This window comes from Cyrtonyx montezumae, unplaced genomic scaffold (assembly GCF_038088225.1).
Source record: "Cyrtonyx montezumae isolate F1298 unplaced genomic scaffold, pur_monq_1.0 scaffold_11, whole genome shotgun sequence".
In the NCBI taxonomy this organism is placed as follows: Eukaryota; Metazoa; Chordata; class Aves; order Galliformes; family Odontophoridae; genus Cyrtonyx; species Cyrtonyx montezumae.
In genome coordinates, this window is record NW_027071837.1 from 17,632,435 (window position 1) to 17,657,136 (window position 24,702).

The 24,702-nt window shown below is 39.2% G+C and overlaps 1 protein-coding gene across 2 annotated transcripts in view; it reads right to left on the reverse strand.

The window, feature by feature from the left end:
* Positions 1 to 24,702, reverse strand: part of AFF2 (ALF transcription elongation factor 2) — a 338,480-nt gene that overhangs the window by 139,049 nt on the left and 174,729 nt on the right. For both annotated transcript variants that reach the window (XM_065729742.1, XM_065729740.1), the window contains exon 4: positions 17,991 to 18,035. In XM_065729742.1, the coding sequence (XP_065585814.1) occupies positions 17,991 to 18,035 (45 nt within the window). The remainder of the gene's footprint in view (positions 1 to 17,990; positions 18,036 to 24,702) is intronic.

Genomic DNA, 24,702 nt, shown 5'->3' on the forward strand with positions numbered 1-24,702 from the left:
CTAAAATTAATAGCCGCCTTCCAGATTTATTTCCTTTTTCCGTGTTTCATTTTCCATCATTTCCTTCTTGCTCAAATGAAAATGCTGTGTTTTGGCTCTAGGAAGCCATTATGAAAATAAATAATAAATATAAATATAAATATAAATAAAAACAAACAAAAACCAACAAAAAAACCCAGCTCGATCATGTACCCTGTGTCCATCCTAAATCAGCTTCTTTCGTACAGTGCACTTTAAAATGATTAGCTGTATCTAATTTCAGGTCTCCCAAGATATTAGACTCAGGCTACTTCCCTTGGGAGAATCAAAGGGAGACATAAGAACAGTCCACAATTACAGAAAGGGCTTTTGCAAAAGGAAAGAAGAATCTTTTCTTCAATTTTTTGGTGCATATGAACTTAAACTGCAGTCAGAAAGACACACAAACACACAAAAGCTTTCTAACAGTGAGGACTGTGCACCACTGAAAAAGGTCCTTCATGCAACAACACAGTCTCCATCTTTGGAGGAGCACTTCTAAGAACAAATTTGCACACATCAGTCAGGAATGGCGTGGGTAGAATTGATTCCTGCACTTGGACAGAGATATGTAGAAGATGATGGGATTCCTCAGATCCCACTCAGCCCAACAGTGCTATTCCTTTGCTTGGTAGATCTCTCTTGGCTACCCCTACTACCTCTTGTGGATAGCAAATCCACAAAAACACAGAAGAAAGAAACAATCCCAGTGGTTTTCTCTTCCTTAGCACTGGGGTTTACAAAGGTAGTTTCAACACTGAATCTTTGCCTATTAGAGATCAGATGGAGGAACAGGTAGAAGGAGGAAGAACAACCCTGTACGAATTGCTGTGGCTAAATATACCTTATTTCAGGTATTTTCAATGTCAGCTGCAGCTGTCTCAGTCTTTTCAGATTTTAGCTAACTGCTGCTGTAAACTTACCCCAGTTTTTGGTTACATAGTATGTTAAGGTTGTGTTTGGAAAAAAATTAATATATGATGAATAGATGTTCCAAGGTTATTACAAACTTAATGTTACAGCTGGCACCTATTGCCTTGATGGAATAAAGATAACCAAGCGATTTACCATTTAATAAGGCCTTCATTAATGATTTATTAATGTTTCATGAACTATCACTGCAAATTAATAAAAATTGTGTCTTGTTTCACAGTATCTTCCTAACTTGTGCATTAATAAAAATCTGATCAAACTCTCTGTGCTACAGAGTCAGTAGTGCATGAGGGGTGGACATGTTTTATGTGTGTGATGCCTACAGAGCTAAAACCTATTCAACTCTTTGATTTTGGGGAAAAGGATAAGGAAAGAATGAACACATATATATACATATATAAATAACAGCAAATGACACTAAAGTCTAGTGGAACAGAGAGGCAATAAAACGAAGAGTTGTTTTGCATATATATTCCCTATGAAGGAAAGGGAAATTTACATGAACTCTTGGGAATACCCTGACAGATAACTGATCTGGCTTATACTGTGCCAAAGGCTTTATTAGGAAGGGATTTAGCACATTAAGACAGTATTGGTAGGGCCACGGCAGATAAGATCATAGATATGGACTTGATCATCATTTCTCAGCATTTAGAATACTTCTCAGCATCAAAGGGATTCCAGATACTTTTCCCCATAGGGAAAATAAATAAATAAATATTTTCATGATAGCCAATGGCCTCCAAGTGAAAGAAAGCTCCCCTGGTATGAGTATTACTGCAGGAAACTTTTTACCTATGTAAATGTTGTAGCAAATTTATTACCAGTGGCAAGTGCCCAGCACATTTTTTCATCTGCAATGATGTTTTTGTCGTACTAAAATCTATCTTGCTACTGCACCAAAAATTACTAGAAAGCAATTTGAAAATACAGTGCATGCACGCATGAGCTTCTTATTGCAGAACTAGAGTTTATTCTACCAAAAGCAGCTATTTCCCTGACCGTAATCTAAAAACACAGTGTTCACCTTGTGGGTTTTCTCCATGACAACAAATAATTCCCTTTGCTCAGCTGGTGAGCAAGATGCATTCCATTGCCTCCCATGGTAAATAGCTACTCCTTTCCATATTAATAAGGAGGGGAAGGACAGACAGAAATGATATGTAGTGAAAACGAACATAGAAACTGCTTGGGGGTTGACTAAAAACCTTACAGTAAATATTCCCCTTTCCTCCTTTGCAAACATTTGGGAACTGTTTACAAAAAGAAACTGAAAGCAATACAGGCATTTTCTGTTGAGCTTCATAGCATTTTCTGCCTCCTGTATACTTCAAATTTTTTAATATATTTTCCTCACACTGTAGTTTTTGTAACTAATAACACTCACCACCTTTGCTTAGAGCATTTAGAAGACAATAAAAAAATAGCAAATCATGATTGATATGCTTATTGCTCTAACCAATATTGTGTATGTGAACTAAAACAATGCTCCATTACAGTGAGAAGGTATCTCAGCTCAACAGTCTGTTTCAGGGGAGAGTAATGAACCTACACCACGTGAACCCATCACTAGACTTCCAATTTAGCAAGTCTGACACAACCCTAAAAGTAACCACTGTCTATATGATAGTGTGTTAACATTACCAAATGTCTTAGCTCTCTGCAGGGTACAGGGCCCCTGATGCTGTGCATATGCAAGAACATGCCTGGGCTCCTCTCTGAAGTTGGCTGGATGCTTCTCTCCAAGGTAGTTTTCTTCAGAACACATGCCAGGAAGACTGTATGACCAAAAACGACCCTGAATTTGGCTCACACTGCCCAGAGAAGTCCTTCAATTCAATTCCAAGCAGGTTTTGTGTCCTTGAGCACCTTTTTACATACTCTTAGCATTTTCAGGAACACAGCAGCAGGAACAGTTGCAGCACAACTCCCTAAGGGTCCTACTACAGAAACACCATTATGGTGGATGGCAATCAAACGAGACATCTGTGGGAGCTGTAGCTCGACTCTTCTCAGGTTTAGACAATTTGCATGAGTAAAGGGCAGAAGGAACATTGAGGGTTCACAGAACATAATTGGCAGTGTAGAATCATGCAGTGTAAATAATGAAGCAGAACCTTGCAAGAAGCCCAAAGGAGAGCTTCCATAGGAAGTTTTATATGGTGAGACAGAGTTAAGACTTCTGTGGAATTCACATAGTGGAATGTGTGAGATCCTGGGCCATGTAGGGCATCCAGAACTAGATACTGAATTAACATTAAGTACAGAGCCCCACAGAGAGAGCGGTGAGGAGGTGGAACAGGCTGCCCAAAGAGTCTGAGGATGCTCCATCCCAGGAGGTGTTCCAGACCAGCTTGGATGGGCAGCCAGGACTAGTGCCAGATCTGGAGGTTGGTGGCCCTGCCTGTGGCAGGGGTTTGGAACTTGATGATCCTTCAGGTCCCTTCCAACCCAAGCCACTCTATGATTCTATGAAATCACACTCCCCATAAACATTCAGGTACCTGAGGCCATGTATACTAAGCCCACTTCCATAAAGGCAGGCATCTTTCTTCCATGATTCTTTGTGACCAAACTAATGATGCCGTTGCCCAGTACACAGTATCAGGGTCTTAATGCAGACAGCATGGCCAACACAACACCTCCTGTTCTTGGCAGCTTCTCATCCACACTGAGTTGCACAGCCATATCCCTTTGATTTTATTTATTCAAAATGACACTTGTAACCATATCCAGGAATGGCACATCTAATTTTCATGAGGGTCCCAAGAGATAGGAAGAGTGCACTGAGCTGTTAAATACAACATAACATCCTGGCAGTACAGCAATATAATATAAACAAAAACACAATAAGTAATAAAAAGTTTATTCTTTAAAAAGTTCCTAATACCAACATACAATTTCATCTTTGCAATTTAAAAAACGTTGGCAACATTTCTCCAAGTAAATAAGCAACTGTGTTTTGAAACTATTCACTGCTGGCACTTGTTTAAGGGAATCTGGTAATTTGTTCCATCCATCCCAAGCTTCACAAGCAAGAAGGCATGTCTCGAATTGCCTGTTTTCTTCTCTGAAACTTAGGGTTCACACCAAGAGGAGAGAAAAACTATAATTTACAGTTACAAAACAAAGACTGCACCTACCCTGAGGCACACAACTGCACACATTTATGTGACACATTACACCATCTCCTTTATGTTGCCAGATAAAATCAGGGTGGGTTTTTTTGTTTTGTTTTTTTTTTTCTTCATACAAATAGCATTGGTGAATTATATAGTCACAAGACAAGACCTTATCCATGTAATTTATCACTAAAAGAGCATTTAATTTCTGAATCTCCTTACACCAACCTAGTAAAAAAAATAGCATCTTCAATATTCAGTATCAGGGAAAATTAAATGAGTAAACTTAAACAGTTTGCTGTAGGTTAGCACAGAAACCTCTTATGTTGAGTACTGCATTATAGACCCATGTAGCCAGTTTATAGACCACATTCTGACAATATGATGAAACTCAAGCTAAAAATCTCCCAGAATTAGCAAGTATCAACTTGTGCCAGAAGACATCAGCTTTAGCATTTAAACAGGGATATAAATTAGTTGAAATACAGTATAGAGGGAAATAAAGAAACCAGGATAGGCAACTCATTTGAGTTTAAGGTTGAATTCTTTGGCTTAAAGTATGATTTGTGTTCATTAAATTTGGACTGCAAGTTGTTACTCATCTAATACAAAGAAATGAATCTACCACACACTGCTGTACAATACACATTGAAATCTTTTACAAAAGCTGCCTTTTTTTTTTGCCTTCAAAACCAAGACTCTGCCAGATCTCTTTTACGCTGCCACACAAGCAGTACTGCATCATGAGTTTTCCTGGGTGGGGGTATGCCAGGGTAGCATAGGGTGTTTCCCTCTAACATGATTCATCCATACCTGAACTAGAATGTTACTAAAACAGCGGTTGGTGTTTGAAGTGGAAAGAGTACACACCTAGAAAAGCTAAAAACCATCCATACAGAAGCTGTCCTTTTTCACCATTTCTTTTTCTTAATCTCTGTGATTTTTTCCTTACCCACCCACCACGTGTCTCAGTTGTAGACTTATTTCACCCCTACTACACAAAGAATGCATTTCCCCTTACAGTGTACAATTACTATCCTGGTGCTTACATCAGAGACTGAATGCTCTGGGGGCAAAGACACACTCATTCTTTGTCTTATGCCGTACCCAGGACAGTGCTGGAACTTCACAGTGGACAGTCCTGAGTGGATAACACAGCCAGCTTGATCAGCATTCAGCAAGCCCTGGATGGCCAGAAAAGCTCAATCCGAAGCCAACAAATTTGGCACTTGTAAGGTTAAAAGCTCACCATGCTTGCCAAGAATAAACTATGCGTTCTAGCCTGTTAGAGAGTGGGAGTCCCTGCTGTACCTCTCACTCAACCCTTTAATTCCTTTCTCCTTCAGAAAGACCTAAGCAGTCACCTGAAATCTTACCACGAGACCCAGCATTTATCATAGTAATTTCAGTCTTTGGAAAATAACACACATTTCAGTCTTGATTTCCTTTTCCTCACTTGAGCCTTGATGCAGATCTGATCTTGCATCTGCATGTCCTATAAATCATGCCAACACTGTCCTTTGATCCACTCCTGCTAGGCCAACAGGTGAATAAAAAATAGATGTATGTTTTAGAAGATGATACAACAAAACCTTTGATACAACATACATTTTGCTGGCATGTCAGCCTTACCCGAACAAGCCAGCTCCAGAAGCAAAGAAAACTGAAGCCAATAAAGCCCGATTTTTTTAATCTCCTTTAAGGTATGGCAGCTCCAGTATATTTCTGTTAGACAGAGTCCCACTGTGGCATGCTTGCATTTGATTCCCCATTTCCCAGCTCATTCTTTCTTACAAAGCTTATGAGCCCGAGGTTGGAAGAATTAACCACTAAGATCCGCTGCTAAAATGTGTGACAACTGAGGACACCTGGTCCCACGGAGTGGTCCTAACACTCAAAATCGCTGTGCTTGGGCAACACACCAGATGAACATATCCTCACTGAGGGATGCTTTCCATGTCTACATTGTTTTTAAACCACAAAACAGCAAACTTACACTGAGATGAAATTCTGTTAACGGGGATGAAAAATGGCAAAGTCCATAACCTTCCTGCTTCTGAAGTACGCTTTTTTTTTTTTTCCTCCCACGGGAATGCCAGTGAAAAGGATGCAAAAGTTGCAGCACTAAATAGCACTAAGTTTGGTGCTCCAGCACTTAAAAATTATATAGTTGCATTACTAGATGATGACATGCTTTGTCTTTATTGCTGCTAGCTGGCTAAAAAAAAATAGCAAGTTGTTCACTAGTAATAGTTTATCAGGGGTCATATGAGCAATGTGGAACAAACTTGGAGCAACCCCAAGAAAAGACCACCCAGTAGGCCAGCAGTTGCTAGTCAGCTCTAAGCAGCACTGCTATTTGCAACTCCAGCTGGTGTCAAACAGTGACAACCATCATGCAAGTCAAACTGGAATAAATCTGCCAAAAAATACTTTTTTTTTTTTTCCATTTTCAGTGCAGTGTGCCATATATATCATGTTCAAGCAATTACCAAAAGGAGCTGTTGATCTCCCTTTGCTGAAGAGATGCAAAGGCTAGATGTAGTAACGCAGCACTCTTTGTGAAGGCTAACTTGTGTCTTCAGTGAAAGACACTATAAAATGACAATGCTGCTCCAAAAGGAGACAGAACGATACATTTAGTGAAATTCCCAGTCTAAGCCTTTTCAAAGAGCACAATCAGTGAGTATAAGATTCCTAAGGGTTCCCATACCCTTTCAAACATGATAGCCTTCTTGTAGTTTACACTTATCACGTTAAGCAAAATGACAATGAGGAGATCAGGACAACTTCTTTTAAAAGCAACCGTATCTCAATTGCCAAGACAAAAGAAGGGTGATAAATATTTTCATGGCAAGTAACCCCCAGTGAATGGCTTAGTGTTGAATCTGTGTTCTCTTCTTTTGTTTTCTGAACTCAGGAACAACAAGGGTTTGGTCTTCAAAAAGAAAAAATAAATAAATATAAAAAATCTCAGCACCAGATTTTATCTCACCAGGAAAACACTCCTTTTTCCAGATAAACTGGCAGCTCATGCCTCTTACTGAATAGATTAAGGACTTGTGAGGTTTGAAATGATAAAATGCTGGAATAAGCGGGAAGCAATTAATTGGCTAAATTAACAAAAAACAAAACAAAACAAAACAAAAAAAACCCTCAGACTACTGGGAATGTTCCCCTACAGAGCAAACACAATTTTTTATTTATTTTTTTTTTCTGAGGCTCAGCGGAATACTTTTAAAGGTTGCTGTACCTTGGGATGTGGGATGCAAATAACATAATTCTTTAACAGGATATACTCAAGACAAAGAAATTCAAGGACTACAGTGCCTAAAGGAGCCTTTAACACTCAGTGCTTGTGCAATAAATTCCATCAGAAGGTCTCAAAGATTTCCTCACAAGAGACAATACCCAGTGTTTTTCAGTTTGACTCCACAGATGAAATTTAGTCCATGCCTTAAATTATCCACTGAGACAACAGCAAATCTAAAGAACAGTAACCTGGCCTTTTTTTCCCATTAGCATCAGATATGTCTGCTAAGTGCATATATGCCCAAGTTGTTCCTGTTTCACCCTGCAAAGCACTAGACAGTCTTATTTATAGTTCTCCCTCAACAACAACTAGAAAATATATTTACTTAGACATTGCACAGAAACTTTGGAATAGAGAAAATCTTTGAAGAAGAGCTTTCAGTTGTTGAAAACAGGGTTTATAGTGAACTCGTCCCCAGAGCCTGCTAAGAATTATAGCAACGCAGCAAGTGGAATGAAGAGTCTGCACAGAATGTTGAACAAACCTAAACCTGGACACTCAGCTCAGAGCTTCACCTTCCTGTCTGTAGCCTGTTTGTATCTCTTGCCTCCATCGGAACAGTGGTCAACAAACACCTAAACTCCAGAAACAATTAAAATATTCTTCCTTTCTAATTCTACATGCTGACATTTTCTTCCGCTGACTTTTGCAAGTCTGGGTGCCTGGATGACTGCTTTTAAATAAAAATGTGAGAAATTCCCCAGAAAAATAAATGAATAAATAAATTGCATTCTAGTCAGATGTTCTAGCTATCCAAAGAAATTGTTACCCAGCTGACATAAATCAATGTGGCAGGATCTACAGGCTAATTAAACAAATGTGACAATTTAAATGTGACAGTTTGAAAATGCTCAAAAGTGTCTTCCATCCATAATGCACATTCTTCTCATATGCTTATTAAACACTATGTACTGTATCAAGAAACTGAAAGGGACTTAAAAATTCAATATAAAACACAATTTGAAATGTATGTCTCAAGTAGATAGGAAGTTCATAAAATTTCTCAGAAGATTAAATTCAATGACACACTTTGTTTAAAGAAACATTAGAGATTTCTACAGAAATGGATAAACCACAGTATGCAGTATAATTTTAAATATCTGTTTGAGCCTGACTTTTGCACAGTTATAACACTGTCATTCCAACCAAAGGCCTCAGTACATCTTGCTAGGATCTAATTCAGCTCTGCAGTGCTGTGGCAGTGTGGGTGAGATTCTCCTTCCCTGTTTCATGGAAGGAAAGACTGTGGAACGAAGAGGCATCTCAGAGTTATGCAGAAAGATTAAAGGTATGATGTTTTATCTGAGTGTAGATAGTCAAACATTTACTAAGCAGATCTTCCAAGAGACAGGAAAATGGATCATATCAGTATCGCTTAATGGCAGGAGTGAAATGACGTAGTCTATATTTTGCCAGCTTAAACAAGCTCCACATATATTAAGGAAGGCATCATCAGAAAGCACACTGCTGACTATACTGTATGAAAGTCTTAATATAAAAGAAATATATGAAAGAAATAATTTACTCCCACCCCCCAGAAAATGACTTTCGAAATTGGTCTCCCTACAGAGTATGGAACAACTTGGACTAAGACAGCTGATGCTTGCAGGACAGCCTTCCCATGTTAGACAGCTTCTGCAAACCCACGGAGGCTGGCAAGGCTAACCGTGTTGCCATATCACTCCTCCACTGGAACAGACCACCTGCTTGTATAGGGGATCACTCCAAAGGCAATCTTTTTGACCAATACCTCAGGCAGTGTCTATAATCTTAAATTAAAAAGGATTGGGAGCATCTTGTGTTCAATTTAGACTGAAGTACATTAAGAAGGCCAGCAGGAAGAGGGAGGTGATTGTCTCCCTCTGCTCTGCCCTTTCAAGGCCTCGTTTGGAGCTCTGCGTCCGGGCCTGGGGCCCAGCATGAAGAGGGATGTGGAGAGAAGTACCATGAAGGTGCTCAGTGAGCTGAAGCATCTCTCCTATGGAGAAAGGCTAAGGGAGTTGGGCTTCTTTAGCTTGGAGAAGAAAAGGCTCTGGGGAGACTTAATTGTAACCTTCCAGTACTCGAAGGGTGTGTATGTGCAGGAAAGGGGGACCAACTTTTTACATGGTCTGTTAGTGGTAGGACAAGGGGAAATGATTTTAATCCAAAAGAGGGAAGATATAGGTTATATGTTAGGGTAAGAGTGGTGAGGCACTGGCACAAACTGTACACAGAAATTGTGCATGTCCCATCTATGTAAGTATTCAAGGCCATGCTGGATGGCCCCCTGGACAGCCTTATTTAGTGGTTGGCAACCCTGTCCACTGCAGGGCATTGGACCTCGATGATCTTTAAGGTCCCTTCCAACCTAAACCATTCTACGATTTTAAGATCAGCAATGAGATTCAATGTTTTAAGTCCAAGGCTACTCCAAACATCTTCTTTGTCCTCTTTTCTTCACCTTCCTCCTTAAACCACAAGAGCAGTGAAACATCAAAGGTTGCAACATGACAGTTATAGTTAAAACAGTAAAACTCAGTATTCTCATGTATATGGACCCTCTTCGGTCTATTTTTTTTTCCTTTTTCTAGTTCAAGATCTTTCCTTATACATATATTTCTAACTATCAGCCATATATTTTTTTTAATGTTTCAATTGTCATGGCCAGCTGCACCTTCAGAGAATTTCAAACAGAAACTGAAACTCCTTCCGAAGATTCATTTAGTCACATCTTCCAACCCTATCTTCCCTTGGATGCTGTAAGTCTGTCTAGTTTATTGTAGCTCTGTTTCTCTTGGCTAACCACAAATGTCCAATTTAGGTTCCATGGGCACCATCAGCTTCTTCAGTAGTGCTGACTTATGGGAAGCTTCCCACCCAAGATTTTAAAACTGCAATACAATTTACCCCAGGCAAATGAGATAAAGTGCTCACAAAAGACAACTATAGGCTTTGTCACTTCAAACTAAAATTGTTTCTAAAGCATGCACTCGTTTCAGAAAGCCTAACTCGATTTTAATATGTTTTCAATGTCTTCATTCTGTGCCTAAAGCAATTTGTTATGTAGAGTACACATTATTAATCTACTTAAATGAAAGGTAACATTGCTAGCAGTTTAAACACTCGATGCCCATATTTAACCATGTTTCATTTTGACAGGATGAGATGAAATAACAGAAATGATTAATATGAGAGCAGGGGAATACTACCTATATTTCAAAAGAGAGCTTGATTTTTGTTCTTAATACTTTCACAATAAGATATGTAAGAGGAGCATAGTAGCTTCATGTTGTTTTCCTGCTTGACCTCACCAGATGGTGTGCCAATATTTGTTGTTACCAGTCATTTTGGAATTGGGAGCAGTACTCCTAGACAGGCACAGAGTAGGCTCTGAAGTTTCTAAAGATGTTTTTCATAACGTAATGCAGTCCACAAGGTATTTGAGGAAGGATGCCCCGTATAGACAGAGCAGAACATTAAAATAGCTTAGAAGTACTTAACTTTTTCCAGTAAGTTCAACAGTTTTGCTCGTTCCTGATCATAGGAGCATACAAAAAGTCAAACTTAGCCTGAAATCCACATCTCTGTTTTCTCTAGCTTTCTCACTCGAAGATAAAGGAGTTATTCTTTACTTACAATGATGAAAAGGGACAGGTAGTCAGATCTTGTGAGTGCACAAATCTGGAGTAGAAATCTTATGGCACTGCAGTTTAATGATACTTTCAACTAAACAACATGACCTCATCAACTTTTTTCCCCACATTTTTACCAAAATCTTTAAGTGCCAAAGAATGTGCTCCTGATCTTCTGCAGATGTCATGAAACTTATTACCATTTTTGCCTCAAAACAATGACCATGCTTTGATAATTTTCTGGTTTTGAACCGGCTTTATTAAAGCTGTTTTCCATATTGTCATCCTAAGAGTGTACTGAGTCTGAGCGAACATACCAAGTATGAAACACATGGCCATATATACTGGATCATTTCTAAAGTGTCTACTGAAGAGGAAGAGAAAGTAGAAGGGATTGGGTTGGTTTTTGTGCAAAAGACGTGCTAGAGAGCATAGAAAACAGATGAGAATTAACATAATTTCATTTAGTAGAGGAGATGAGAGCACTTTCATTCTCTCTGGGACCAACAATGCATGCTCAAACATTCATGATGTCAGTTCATTTTAGATTAATTTCAGCGGCAATGGAAAATCAAACAATGACAGCAGAAGTATGTAATAATACTGAAATCAGCAATGTTTCAATTTGGCACTACAAAAATATATGTTAAAATATTATCTTTATGTAGGTAGTAATGGAACTGAATACTGAGTTTGGAACCAATGCACTGGTCTCCTCCTTTCCCGAATAACTTTTTTAATTTTTTTGTTGTTATTGTTAAAATGTAGACAAGTTGCAATAAACCCATATAATGATCAGATTTTAAATTTTGAACTTCTTTTCTAAATAATTTATTTAATGCTATCATGAAAATAAAACCTATTATTTATTTATTTATTTATTTATTTGCTGTCTGGATTCAGACCTTGCTTGCCTGTCCTGATAAAGGTTTAATCTGTTGCTACCTTATATTTTGAAGAGCCATTTATCCCTAGATCACGCAAGTGGAAAATATCACCTTCCAAATACAGAAACACTGCACACCGACATGCACTCGACAGATCAGATAGTCAACTTTTTCTCTTCGGTACCTCCCCCAGCAGCATGAATTCTGCTTTGCATTGACCTGGTAGTACAAAGCTCATTTCTAATATATATCTACATCACAAGCAAACCCCTTTCATGCCTAACCTATGCTGTACCAGTGGTGCAACTATGGCCCACAAAACTATCAAAGATGCAAAGTATTTGAGAACCGACTAATGTCAACCTTCTTCCCATCCAGCTGGAAGTTTGAGGGTTCCAAATTATTTAACTCAAGTTAATATATTCACTACTTTAGAATACTGCTCTTGAGGTGTCTTTCTCATGGGTGACCATCATGTTGTCACTGTAACAGGGAATAGCCAAAAATGTGACAAATTCCGTCCTGCTTTGTTCAGGTTCAACTTTCAGTGGCCAGGATGAGCCTCCATGTCTGCTCTTGACTGAGAAGACCTAAGGCTTCTAGCTCCCATAGAGCCTTTTGCTCTTCCAAGACCATGCCAAGATGTCTTGAAATGACTCAAATTATTGATCTCAATGTGTATGTATGTATAAGGCTGGAAGATGGACAAAAAACAAATGCTGGGAAGAGACTTCATCTGACCTTCCTGGAATCATTAGTGAACTCTGCTAATACTGAGCTGAGAACTGAGCTGATGACCTGCTGAGCCAGGAGAGAGCTGCTCTTAAGGAACTATTCAGTGTTTCCATTTTCCTGGAGTAAAACTACATCTAGAAAGCTATCGGAGTAAAGGACTGGTAGCTGCTCTCGCGTACGCCCGAAGTAATGCAGGAATAACTACTTTTTGTATTATAACAACAGCAGCAATGTAAGTGGAGCTGCTGCCAGTTCATAGCAGTGTGGGAGGATGAAGAGTTCTATGAACTCAAATGAGATCAGAGGTCAGCAGAATTACCCCCTGATTTATTTTGGTGTGCAAGCAGAAACTAACTCTGCCTCCATTCAGGAAATGCTGTTAAAAAGCTGAAAATGCAATGACTTGGATATTGCTAGGAAAGGTACAGTTTTTATCTATCCAAATCTTCATGTGAATAAGCAAGGTCTAAAGGAAAAAGGCCACAATGTATTGCCTTTTTCAAAGCAGGCTATTACCCATTCCTTACACACTTCCAAGGGCTGCATGCCAAACAAGGGACAAAGGCCGCAGATACACATTTACACATGGGTTAACTTTTCAATTCATTTTTTCATTTCAACAGAAGGAATAAATCACCTTATCCTAGAGAAAGAAGCAGCTTGACAGAAAACATACGGTGCTGGGCTATTTTTATAGCACACCTAAGACATATAGGGATTCATTTATTTACTCAGCTATTTAAAAGTGGCTACTCTTACTCATTCTCTGGACAGCTAAATGCCAGGTTGCTAAGTTACTGTTACTTGACATCATCTCCTCCCCAATGTGTTCCCACATTTGACAGGTTCACATGATTTACTAGGCCAGTCAGCTCGTTATTCACTAGTCCAGTGACGTCTGGATAATCATTTTAAATTCACATCATGTCCTCCTCAGCAAGTCCCCAGATTCCACTTGAAAATATTCAAACTGCTTGTCAGCTGCTAAGTGTGTTTGTAACCACACTGGACTGCATACCTGCATGTTTCAAATTACAATTAATGTAATTATGTTTAGTAACGTACTTCAGTGTTGGTTTGTATTTTAGAAGAGTAAACAATTACTGAGGGGGCAAATAATGGGCTGTATCTGTTACAGTCCAATTTTGCTTTGTGAACAGCTCACCTCAGCTATGGATGATACATATTAAATCCATTAGTGCTTTCAATTGGCATGAGGAAGGTAACACTGCACGTAATTTACCCAATCAAGGGCATTTTCACCTGCTGATCAATTTACATATTCTCCAATGTCATTAGATGTGAGCTAGTCATCAGAAGAATAGAAGAACGTACAAATTACAGACTGCTCATTTAACTCCAGTCATTTTTATACTAATTACAATCTAAATTACATTTAGGATTAGTTTTGCTTTCAGACTAGAACGCTTTTAAATAATATCACAGATATCCACATAGCATCAGAAGTCTGAATTCCTTGATGCTGCACTACAGTGAATACAGATGTACAAGAATTTTTCTGCTCCTCTGAGGGGGACAGAGAGAAGAGCCTGCCCAGATGACGAGCAGCATGTACCCGACAGCTTCACACATATAGACCCAAGACTCACCTCTGCAGGATTATGGCTAAACAACTGCCTAAACACCTCGCCCAGAATTTCAATTCACACTACAAGTCCTCAATAAATTTTACTTAAATAGCTTCCTTTCTTTCTTGTGAGATGCTGCATGCTTCTCTCCTCTTTTCCACAGGCAAACCCATGCTAAAGGCAGTCCCTTCTATGCTCTCTGTAGGCGCAAAAGGGGTCCTGCAAATTCACTCACTGCTCACAGCCCTAGGTTTGGATCAGCACAATGCCTTCAAATGATATGCAGTGACAGCAAGGCACGCTGGCATAAAGCACTGATAGATGTGGCACAACTAACAGCTTTAGAGTATTGGTTTAAAATGTCAGTTCTCTTTCCCCATCTGCACTTTGTATCACAACATTTCAATGAATTCATTTTTCAGTGGCTGCATATAGCAAGTGACAACTTAATTTAAATGCATATTAATAAGTTGTGAATTACAGGCACGTACTGTTGATTGCCTATTTTCCACATTATCCACTCGCTCAAAGCCAACATGTTGGTTGAAAAAAATAGTTGAATTTTGGAACAGAAGAAAGTATACCAACAACCATTCACTTCTGTGTTTCAATTTGGCGTTAACAACCTGTGCTAAATGCAGATCTCCTGCACTACATTTATAGCTTGGCCTTAGGCGTACAACAGGGATTTTATTTTATTATATAATTTAAATTTTTAACAACTTTCTCAGATATCATGATTAGAAAAACAAAAGGAACGGGAGTCCGGAATGCCATCAACCTTTGATTATCATGAACAGTCCTTAGAGTGTTTGCATGAGATGACCCAAGTGAGTGTATCAGCAAATCCAAATCACCGAAACTTTGTGAGTGTGCTCAAGACCTTTCCCCTCACTCCATTGGAAAGCTTGGTCCATAAACTCAACTTAGCATTCTATGTTTGTTTGTTTTGATTTTTAGTTTAAAAAAGGAAAAAAAGACAGAGAGAAGAAATTGCAAACCTATACAATTACAATAAACATTAATCAAGTTCAGCTTGAAAAACGAGCTTGGTAAAATCTGAGGTTACAATTCTTAGCTTAAGTCCTTCTTCCTTGTAAAGCATGGAAAAAAAACTCTGAAAGAGCTGGTAGGCCTTTCTGAGGGGTGACACTGAACTAAGACACTTAAGTTCCTGACTCAAAAGAATTAAAAAAACCAAACTTCAAGTAGGAGATGTCCTCAAAGCAGCTGGCAGGCAAGGGGGCACTTCGGGGTGCGCAGCTCTGCAGCGGACGTGGCTGGGAGCAGAAATTGCCAATCCAAGCATTTGCTAAGCAGCTATAGGAGTGACACAGAGTACAGTGGTGTCACTTGGGATTAAAAGCTGCATACATGAGTGCATAATACAGCCAGATATTTGGGGCTGAACTCTGTTTCTTTTTCTATTGGCCAGAATGCACACTGTTGCACTCCCACCTATCTACCTTTGGGATATCAGTGCTCTGTAACCGTTCTTGTGTTATTTCTGCAGCATCCCTGACAGAGACAGAAATGTTAATATCCTTTTTTTTTTAGCTGCAGAAGCTGTCACCAGCGAGCTAAGACCCACATTCCAGAAGGCTCTTCAGAGCCTGAGTCAATGGCCCCAGTAAGCCAGAAAATATCTGTTGGAGCTGGAAACTTGAAATCCAGGTTTTCAAAGCACGAATTGCTGCTGCAACCAAGGGTTTTCCTTTCTGTCTGAATCTCCTGACACAGGACTCCCACAGGGAGCCCAAAAACTAGATTTTGACTACAGCTGGGCATCCCCTCTTCTTACTTCTTTTTTCACTGTTGCCTATCAAGTAGAATAGGATACTCTGCATGCAGCCAAAACACCTTTCCCACCAGCTTATTCTGCATTATAAATTTGACAAGAACAAAGTCATTGACAAAACTCGGGTACTTCTGTACCACATGTGCTTCAGCACCAAACAAGTCGAAAGCCTAAAACATTGCCATTGAAGGCAATCAGGGACTGGGGGGCTTGCTCAGCCTTTGATGGGCAGCTCCAGGAGCAGATGTGTGGCTTTCACACGCTCAAGAACTTCGCAGTTGATCCAAACCCATTGAAGGAGACAGGACAACTTGCACTAATCCCAGCGGTTTTCAGAACGGAGCCTGTGAAATTCTGGAGCTGGGTCAAGCAATCGGGGTCTGTTTGTACGACAGTTTGGGAAGTAATCTGCAGAAACGAGCTGTGCTGGCGAGGACTCGATCGTTCCAAGAAACAAACCTTAATTCCAGTTTTGTTGACTCAAATTACAGTCATGGGGTAGAAACAGGATCATCTCCTCTTGATTAGAAAAAAAGACAAACATTCCTGCTTCTTAGGATTTATATGCACTGTTCGAACATAAAATCTGTCATCTGAATGATTGATCCCTGGCATTTGCTACATCACATTTCTTTTAGATGCTGTTGACTGAAAACAACTGCTTTCCCCACCTAATAAGTCGATTATTCCAACAACAGAAACACACCTAATTGAATAGTATACACAGGGAAGAAATATCTTAACTGTATCAAATAATCAGAACATTGCATTTCAACACTTCCTTTGGTTTTGCTTCTTTATATCATATAAGTAACAAACTGCTGCTCACTTTGAACACTGAAAATAAATCGTATTTATTTCCTAGCATTCATCACTGCTAGGTGCACATACTGACACACAGTCCTCTGCGATTGCAGGTCTGCATGTGCATGTTTTCCTGCTGATTTAACCCATGCAGAAACACTGACAACCCATAAGAACATCAGCATCATCCCAAGATAATGGGTGTTTGAGAAACAGGAACAGGTTTTCACACAAACAGTTTCACTGAATACTGCAAAGACTGTTTCATTTAATGAACAAGTTTGTGTCTTTGTAAGCAAATTTGACACAACTATTACTCTCGACTTCGGGTCTGGATAAATTTACACCAGTTGCTCCAATTGAAAAAGACAAGGTCAGCACAAATTTCCACTGAAGCTTTATCCTCTCTACACTGAAACCTGCAGGTGGGCTGGGGATCCCACAGAGGCAGCTCTGAGAGATTAGAAACTTAAACTGTGAGGACAAAACCCAAAATCCCAGGCAGAAACTGGTGGGTTGCAAAACCACTAGTCCCAGAGAAATCTCACTGTCAACAGGAGACCCTGACTTCGGACTGCCTGAGGAAAAGCCCACCTTACAGTTACAGTAAGGCAGATTTAGGCATATCCAACACACTTCCCATGCTCTCTTTTTCTTGTTACATGATCTTAGTGCAATTAGTTGCTCAGTTTGGAGTTGCTGTTTTCATTTTCTGTATTAATATTTTCTATATTTTTTCTATATTTAACCAGAACTCCTAACGAAGAAAATGTCTGTACATTTTCAACAAAACCAAAAGTGCTGGGAAACCATAGTATGAGGTAAGAAGTAAGATTATAAGCCACTGTGGGAGAATTAAGGGAACTCTGCACTAGGGTGGGAGAGAAATGGATTCTGGAGAGACTTATAGAGCCTGAGAACTTTAAACAAATTAACAGGAAAGGATGTAATTCCTGACCAAGACAAGTTGCAGGTGTACTGGAAGAAAGAATATTAGAACTGAACTTAGCCAGTATGGAACATCCTGAGCCCACCAGACTATGTCTCTTTGATACAAATCCACTAATAACTTACTATTTAACTATGATGTTAAAGACAGCCTTCTCTGTGAAAGATGAAATAAAAACACTACAATTACAAGAAAAAAAATATGTCAAAAACAAAGTGTATTACTCACACGCAGTATTTCTTCCACACAGCTGGAGTCATTTGGAAGGGTAACCTAGGTTTAAAGAAAAAAAGAAATGTTTAGTCAGGCACTAGATGCAAAGTACAGGTGAACAGCTAACAAGCAACTGCCTCTGTTCAATGACTGTTGCATCTATGCTTGCTGCCTACCAAGTTTTCCAGTTTAGATCAACAGAAGTCATCAGTAGGACTCATTTTGTCACAATTTGTTGGGGTTTTTTTTGTTTGTTTTGTACTGCTTTGTGCTAGGAATGACACTATTGGAGCAATAAAGTACTCTGATTTCCTCACAGTTGAGAACTGGCAGTAGAATTGCCTGAAAACGTCTGTAATTGAAGAAGATCCCACTGTTACTCCTAGCAGTAGCCCTTACAAAAAACACAAGGTTTGGTTTAACTTGCAGCACTCAGCACCAAAACACAGAGGTGGCAACACTTACAAGAAAGCTGTTATCATCAACTATCTTATTTTACAGTTTTATACACTAACAACCAAGGTGGCTATTAAAACTCGCACATAAACCGTAGTAATATACTAGTAAAATACTGGCTGAACTATAAGGGTTGGGGCTAATTTTCTTGTCTATCACATCACTAGCCCATTCCAGGTAAGGTATTATGTCAAGACTGAAGAGCACACAGGAATCCACCTCTTGAGGATTGACAGACACCTCTCCCCCGCTGAAGAAACATTATACCAATGCATAAAACCATACCTATGCAGATACAGAATGGTGCTTTTAATGCCTTCCAGCTGAATATACTTGTTAAAATGGTTGTTGTAATATTTTCCACAGCCCCTCACGCCAGCATTATTAAATGGCACAGAAGCTCTAAATATTGTGAACAACATAAACGGCAGACAGACACGATCTATATGTAAAACCACTTTACAATACTTGCAGGCACTTACAATGGATTCTTATCATGGCAGTAGAACAGCAGGGGGAGAGCCAATACTCAGGGAAGTCCCAAAAAAAGATTATATACTTCATGCCATAACAATTCAAGTGAGACTTTTCTACCTCTTCATGACTAGTTTGGTAAAGGACATTCGTGACTAAGATTCATCTGTGCCATCTAAATCTGCTGCAGAGCTTGACTGAAAGTGTGACCATGGCTTTCCTCCTAGACTTCAACCTGCACAAAACTTCAAGAATAAATCCATACAGTGACAAAAGTCAAAGACCAAACAGGTCACCATGTTCATTTCCTATTAATGTAGAATACTTTATATTCATGTACTGTGGTTAGGCTAGCTCAAAAACTGCAGGGAAGTGGGTCTCCAATTCCTTCACTTAATAAAATATAAAATAGTGTTTAAAATTGTGGAAATTAGTTAAAATTCTGGTTTTGGTGTTACCTTAGCCTGCCTGTAGACCTCTTCCTGCTACCGACTTCCCTTCTCACACCAGGCACAGATATGTAGAACTGTACTTGCCTTCTCTCAAATGCCATATGCTCTACTTGCCCAATACGCAAGATGTTCCATTTATTATTACTCACCACTATAACCTGCATTTCCAACAGCTCAGCAGTACCTTGGTAAAGACGTATTGAAGACAAAATGACCACATTGAAGCATTCTTACTGATTTTATGTATGACAGCAACTGGTGATTGTCATTTTCCATAATGTCATTTAAAAACTCTCAACCAGTAAAAACCTTTTGTTCCCAATTTCTACTCCAATTCTGCAAATTGTAACTGTAAATACAATCTGACTCAGATACTCAAAAAAGTATTTCTGCAATGTGAAGTAGGATAGTAGGAGGACAAAATGTCTAATACACTCCTGATTTTTACTCTCTGAAGAAGTAGAATGTTGGAATATGAGAAAACAAAGCAAGTACTCCCCTAATCAGCTCACAGTCTACACACCAACCAAAAAATCTCTCAATGGTTAGCTTGGACACCATGGTATTCCTCTGTCTAGAAATGTCATAACTGTGCCCTGGGCTATTAACACAAGGCAGACTTACTTGCCTTGCAGTGCTCTCTTAACTCACAGCCCTGTTTATGTTACTTCAGAATAAATGATGATAATAATAATAAACATACTACTCTGCTGCAATAAAGCCCACTATATATTATACAATCACAACTAGCTTCTGCTGGCAGCACTTAGTAATAACTTTAAATGTTCATACATCAATTTAATTGTGTTAATGGCAGAGAAGATTTTAATGGCTTGACAGAACTTTTGTTCCCTTTGGCACAGCTTTGTTTTGAATCACTGGTATTAAAGTAATGCAAGATGTCAAAGTGCTGTGATTGTCATATAGAGAGATCCAAGAATGAGCTAGCACAAAGAGGAAAACATTTAGATTGATGCAAACATTAAAAGAATAATTATTACAACATGACTATCAGAGAGAAGATCAATGTAGGAGTATTTCAGTACATTACTATTAATGGATTTCTCAAGAAGTGAGACCATTTCTCTAAATTCATGCTACAGTTGCACATCCTAGGGAACTTGAAAGGCACAGATTAATTGGAGACTTACATTACTTTGGAAAAAAAAAAAAGAAGAAAAGAAGTAAAAAACAACCTTCCAACCTTTCAAAATATGGATCAAAAACTGCACGTTAATTCTCCACAAATACTTGCATTCAGAATAAAAGTGCAAGTAGGCTCCCATGGCCCACTATGCAATCCAAGCACAGGTGGATCAAGGTAGAGTGAAACACAACAGCTAGTTGCTGTGATTTTAAACTGGAGGACCACAGCTTTCACTTGTGCACACCTTTGGTACTTCCTTTCCTTTGTGAGCAGCATGGTTTAAACCAGCCAAAATACAGATTCCAGGAATTTTGCGTCTGTGTGACTGAGCAGTTACATCTCACAACAGGAGCTGCTCTTAGCCAGCATGAGCTCTGGGCTGAAGAACAGTTAATATTACATAAGCCGAAGATCTAAGTCCTGAGGAAATATAACTTCAATCAAAACAAAAAGATTTCACAACAGCTACATGCTACACTGAACTTATCTTTCAATTTCATTTTAATCTGGCAAACCTCTTTTGCATCAAAATGCTTCATGTTTACTTTCAGATACTGCTTCCAGGCTTAAGGAAAAAAAAAAAAAAAGAAAGAAAGAATAAAAACTAAAGGTCAGATGGTCAAAATCTCCCAGCTTGTATTATAAGGCTCTTCACATTTCAGTCTCATAAGAGAAAGAACAGAACTTAAATGATGTGGAACCAAAGGTTTAATGTATGGCTTGTATGGCTCAGTGCTAAACTTTAAAGAGAGGGAAGGCAGGCAGAAATATTAGAGTGAGGAATAGTAGCCCAATGTCATGCAGATCAAATGGCATGGGGTTAGTGGTTACACTGTCTGGTGAGTCATGTTGATCTAACCTTCCATTTATTCCTTCAGCAGTTCCTTGACCACTCTTAGCTCCTGAACAATTTATAACCTGAATTAGATCAGATTTTGTTTTTGTGGCCACAGAAAAATCACATGCAGCCTCGTTTCTTTGTATTTTACACCAGACAGCAGGCACGTCTTAAAAGGTTAGCAACAAAATCTTCCAAAAGACTTATCAGAAAACTCCTGAAAATTCAAATCCAGTGCTGGGAAGAAGAAATACACAGTGAATAAATGGCTTTGACAAAAATGGCTGACTATATTTTCATCTGAATAAGCTGTGAGCAATTCTGCTGGCTCCACTGGTGCACAGCTGGCATTCAGTAAGTAACCAGTTCTTCCTATCTGTGTTTAATTGGAAAGATAAAGGTGGCATGTTAAACAACTGCAGAAACCCACTCTCATCTCTTGCATAGGAACACCTATATGTTTATACGAGAGCTCTACTTTCATTGTCATCTCCTTTATCAAGAGAGCCATTTTGACTCTGGGAAGATGAAGCTCATGCGACAGTTTACTTCTTCAAACACAAATTGATTTTTCACTTGCTAGCAAGAAAGGATCCTGTGCATGAGCCTTGATTGATCATTTCTACTGTGCACTACACAGAGATAAGAGGGAAACGCTTAGAAAACCAGAAGAAGCAAAACCAAGTCTGTCAGCAGAAGCCTCATCCTACAAATGCCTTCAGCTCCTGGCAGGTTTCTTAAGAACAGAGAGCGCTTCTTTTTTTTTTTTTTGATTAATGCATGTAGAAAATGGATCAGGCAGTGAACAGCAGGGTTTCCAGATATGGTGGAAAAATCTTCCCTGACTTAGGTCTTAGACCATCAGAATATTATGACTGATGATGCTAGATCTCACCAGGGACCGACCCAGTTCACAGACCATAAGAACAGACAGAGTATTACAGTCTCCTAAATAATTCCAATAGTTAACTCCCTCCAGATTCAAGCAAGCTGCAGTTCACAGAACAGTCTTAGCTAGTCATGGCTGTACATGGGTCAGCATGTATATAACATATATATTTATAACATATATATTTATCATATATATTAATAGAAGAATTACTCTCCAAGAGTCTCTCTCCTGTCTTTCTCATTGTGTTTAACACACAGCATCCAGTTGCAGTGAGCTCCACAAGATAAGTTTAGCACACAGCAGCCAGAACTCTCCTTGCCTGCCAGTAGACTAAAATACATGAGTGTTTAGTGTAGCCAGGCTTGGTTAACATGAAAAAGATCAGCTGGGGTTAAACCACGTCTGAAACACAATGTTGAGGCTGTATTTTCCTGTTGTGGTAGCATTTGTGGATTCCAAGCTGAATTTGAATTAGCATTTGGAGTTTGTTCAAGAATTTCACAAAGTTCAAACACCAGTAAATTCCTGGACTTGGGATAGAATAACCCAACACAGCAGCTCAGTTTGAGGGACAACAACCTGGAAAGATAGTTTGCAAGCATGGACGTGAGGGGTCTTGGTGGCCAACTGTTTGAACAGGATTCAGTAGTGTGTCCAACACAAAGACAACCAGTGACATGCTGGGCTGTAACAGCAGGAATGTACATGTGCATGGACTTTCTACTCGGTACTCCAACCAGAGTGCTGTGCTTGACTTTTGGCTTCCCAGAATGCAAAAGACATTGGTATACTGGAGCAAGGTCCAGCTGAGGACCTCCTACATGGCTGGGGTTAGATGAGAGGCAGTAGACTTTTCAGAAAATGGGAAATAGCAACTCACTATTGGTAAAACAATTTCCACCATTGAGTGTGGCCAGATACTGGAGCAGGCACCAAAGATGTGGGAGTACTTAGAGATGCTCATGGTTCATTAGGACAAGCCCCTGAACAAGCTGCAATAACCAGACCAGCTCTGAGCAGGATCCTGGACTAGATGGCCTTCAAAGGTCCTTCTAGCACAAATGAACCTATGATTCTGTTCTTGCAATTTTCTCAGCAGTAGTCTACAAATATGCAATACATTGTCTGCACTTGAAAGGAGTACGCAGCCACTCCTTTCCAATATCAGCTTTTCTTCCATCAGTATCTCCTTATATGTTCAGGGTCCATTTCCCCTCTTCAGACATTTTCTACATCTCTTCTGGATTTAAGCCTGTTCAATGTCTGCCTGTCCCTCAGCTGTAATCTGTCTGTACATTATTCTTTCTGAGAAAGACTGTTTCACATTCACTTGAATTTAACTTCATACCACTGCACAGAGACCACTGTTCTAATTTCTTTGAGTTGTTTTATATTTCACGATTTTGTCTGTTTCGTGTTTTATTAATATTTTTCCCAAAAGGGTCATTCATATTAAAGACATCTGAAATAGACATTAAGCTAATCTCGCTAGCTGGAAGGATCTTCTTTACTAACTTTAGTGCAAATAGGTAAGAGTGGGAGCAGCAAAAGAGCAAGGAATGAATATTGCAGTCTAACTGTTTGGGTTTTTTTTTCAGATGTATTTGATATTCATGATGTTATCACCAACACACATCAGTACTGTATGTTTGGCCCATGGACAGATTACAGGTGGGTCTCCGCTGTGATCTACCATTGCCAGTCATAATATCCTGATGAGTCTAAGGCCTATCAGATTCAGGAAACTGAATGAAGTCAGACATGGTGGTATTAAGAAAAACAATTTCTTCCTTGGTATTCAAATATGTATATGTGTTTTTCACAAGGTTATTCATTCTCAAGGGTGCCATCTGTGGGTCCCAAATAACCTATATTCACTGTTCTCTTTTAGTACTTCCACCACCTTGGAAACAAAATATCATGAGAAGCCATTTCTTATTATTTCAACCCTCAAAATATCTCCTATTTTCCTCACTAGAAAGTCTGTGAGAACATATTCTTTGTATCTGTAAGAAAGAAGAAGAGAGAAAGAAAACTATTGCCTAAAACAACAAACAGTGAACTTCTCTGTTCTCCCTAAATGCAAATACTGCACTATGAAGGGTTTGTATCAAACATGCATTTACTGAAGATCTGGAAACAAGAAAAAGTGTTAAGGAGCAGACCAGGCTAATTCATTTATTAAGCTAAGACAGTCTGGCCTGAAGTCAGTGCTGCTTTTCAAGCATAGGATGAAGAAGTATTTGCCTTCTCCCTCAAGTAAAGCACATACGCTAGGAAAAATGACTTACTATTGTGGTCTGAAATGTGCCTGGGTCGGACTCCCACTGACTTCAGTAAACTTCCCTAACAGTCTCAAGTTGAGAATTCCAAACTACCCACAATAGGTAGCTATAGTTTTATCTATGAAAGCTAATGTCTTCAACATACTCCTCTCCAGTCATTCCTGTCAAAACAGTGCTCTTGCA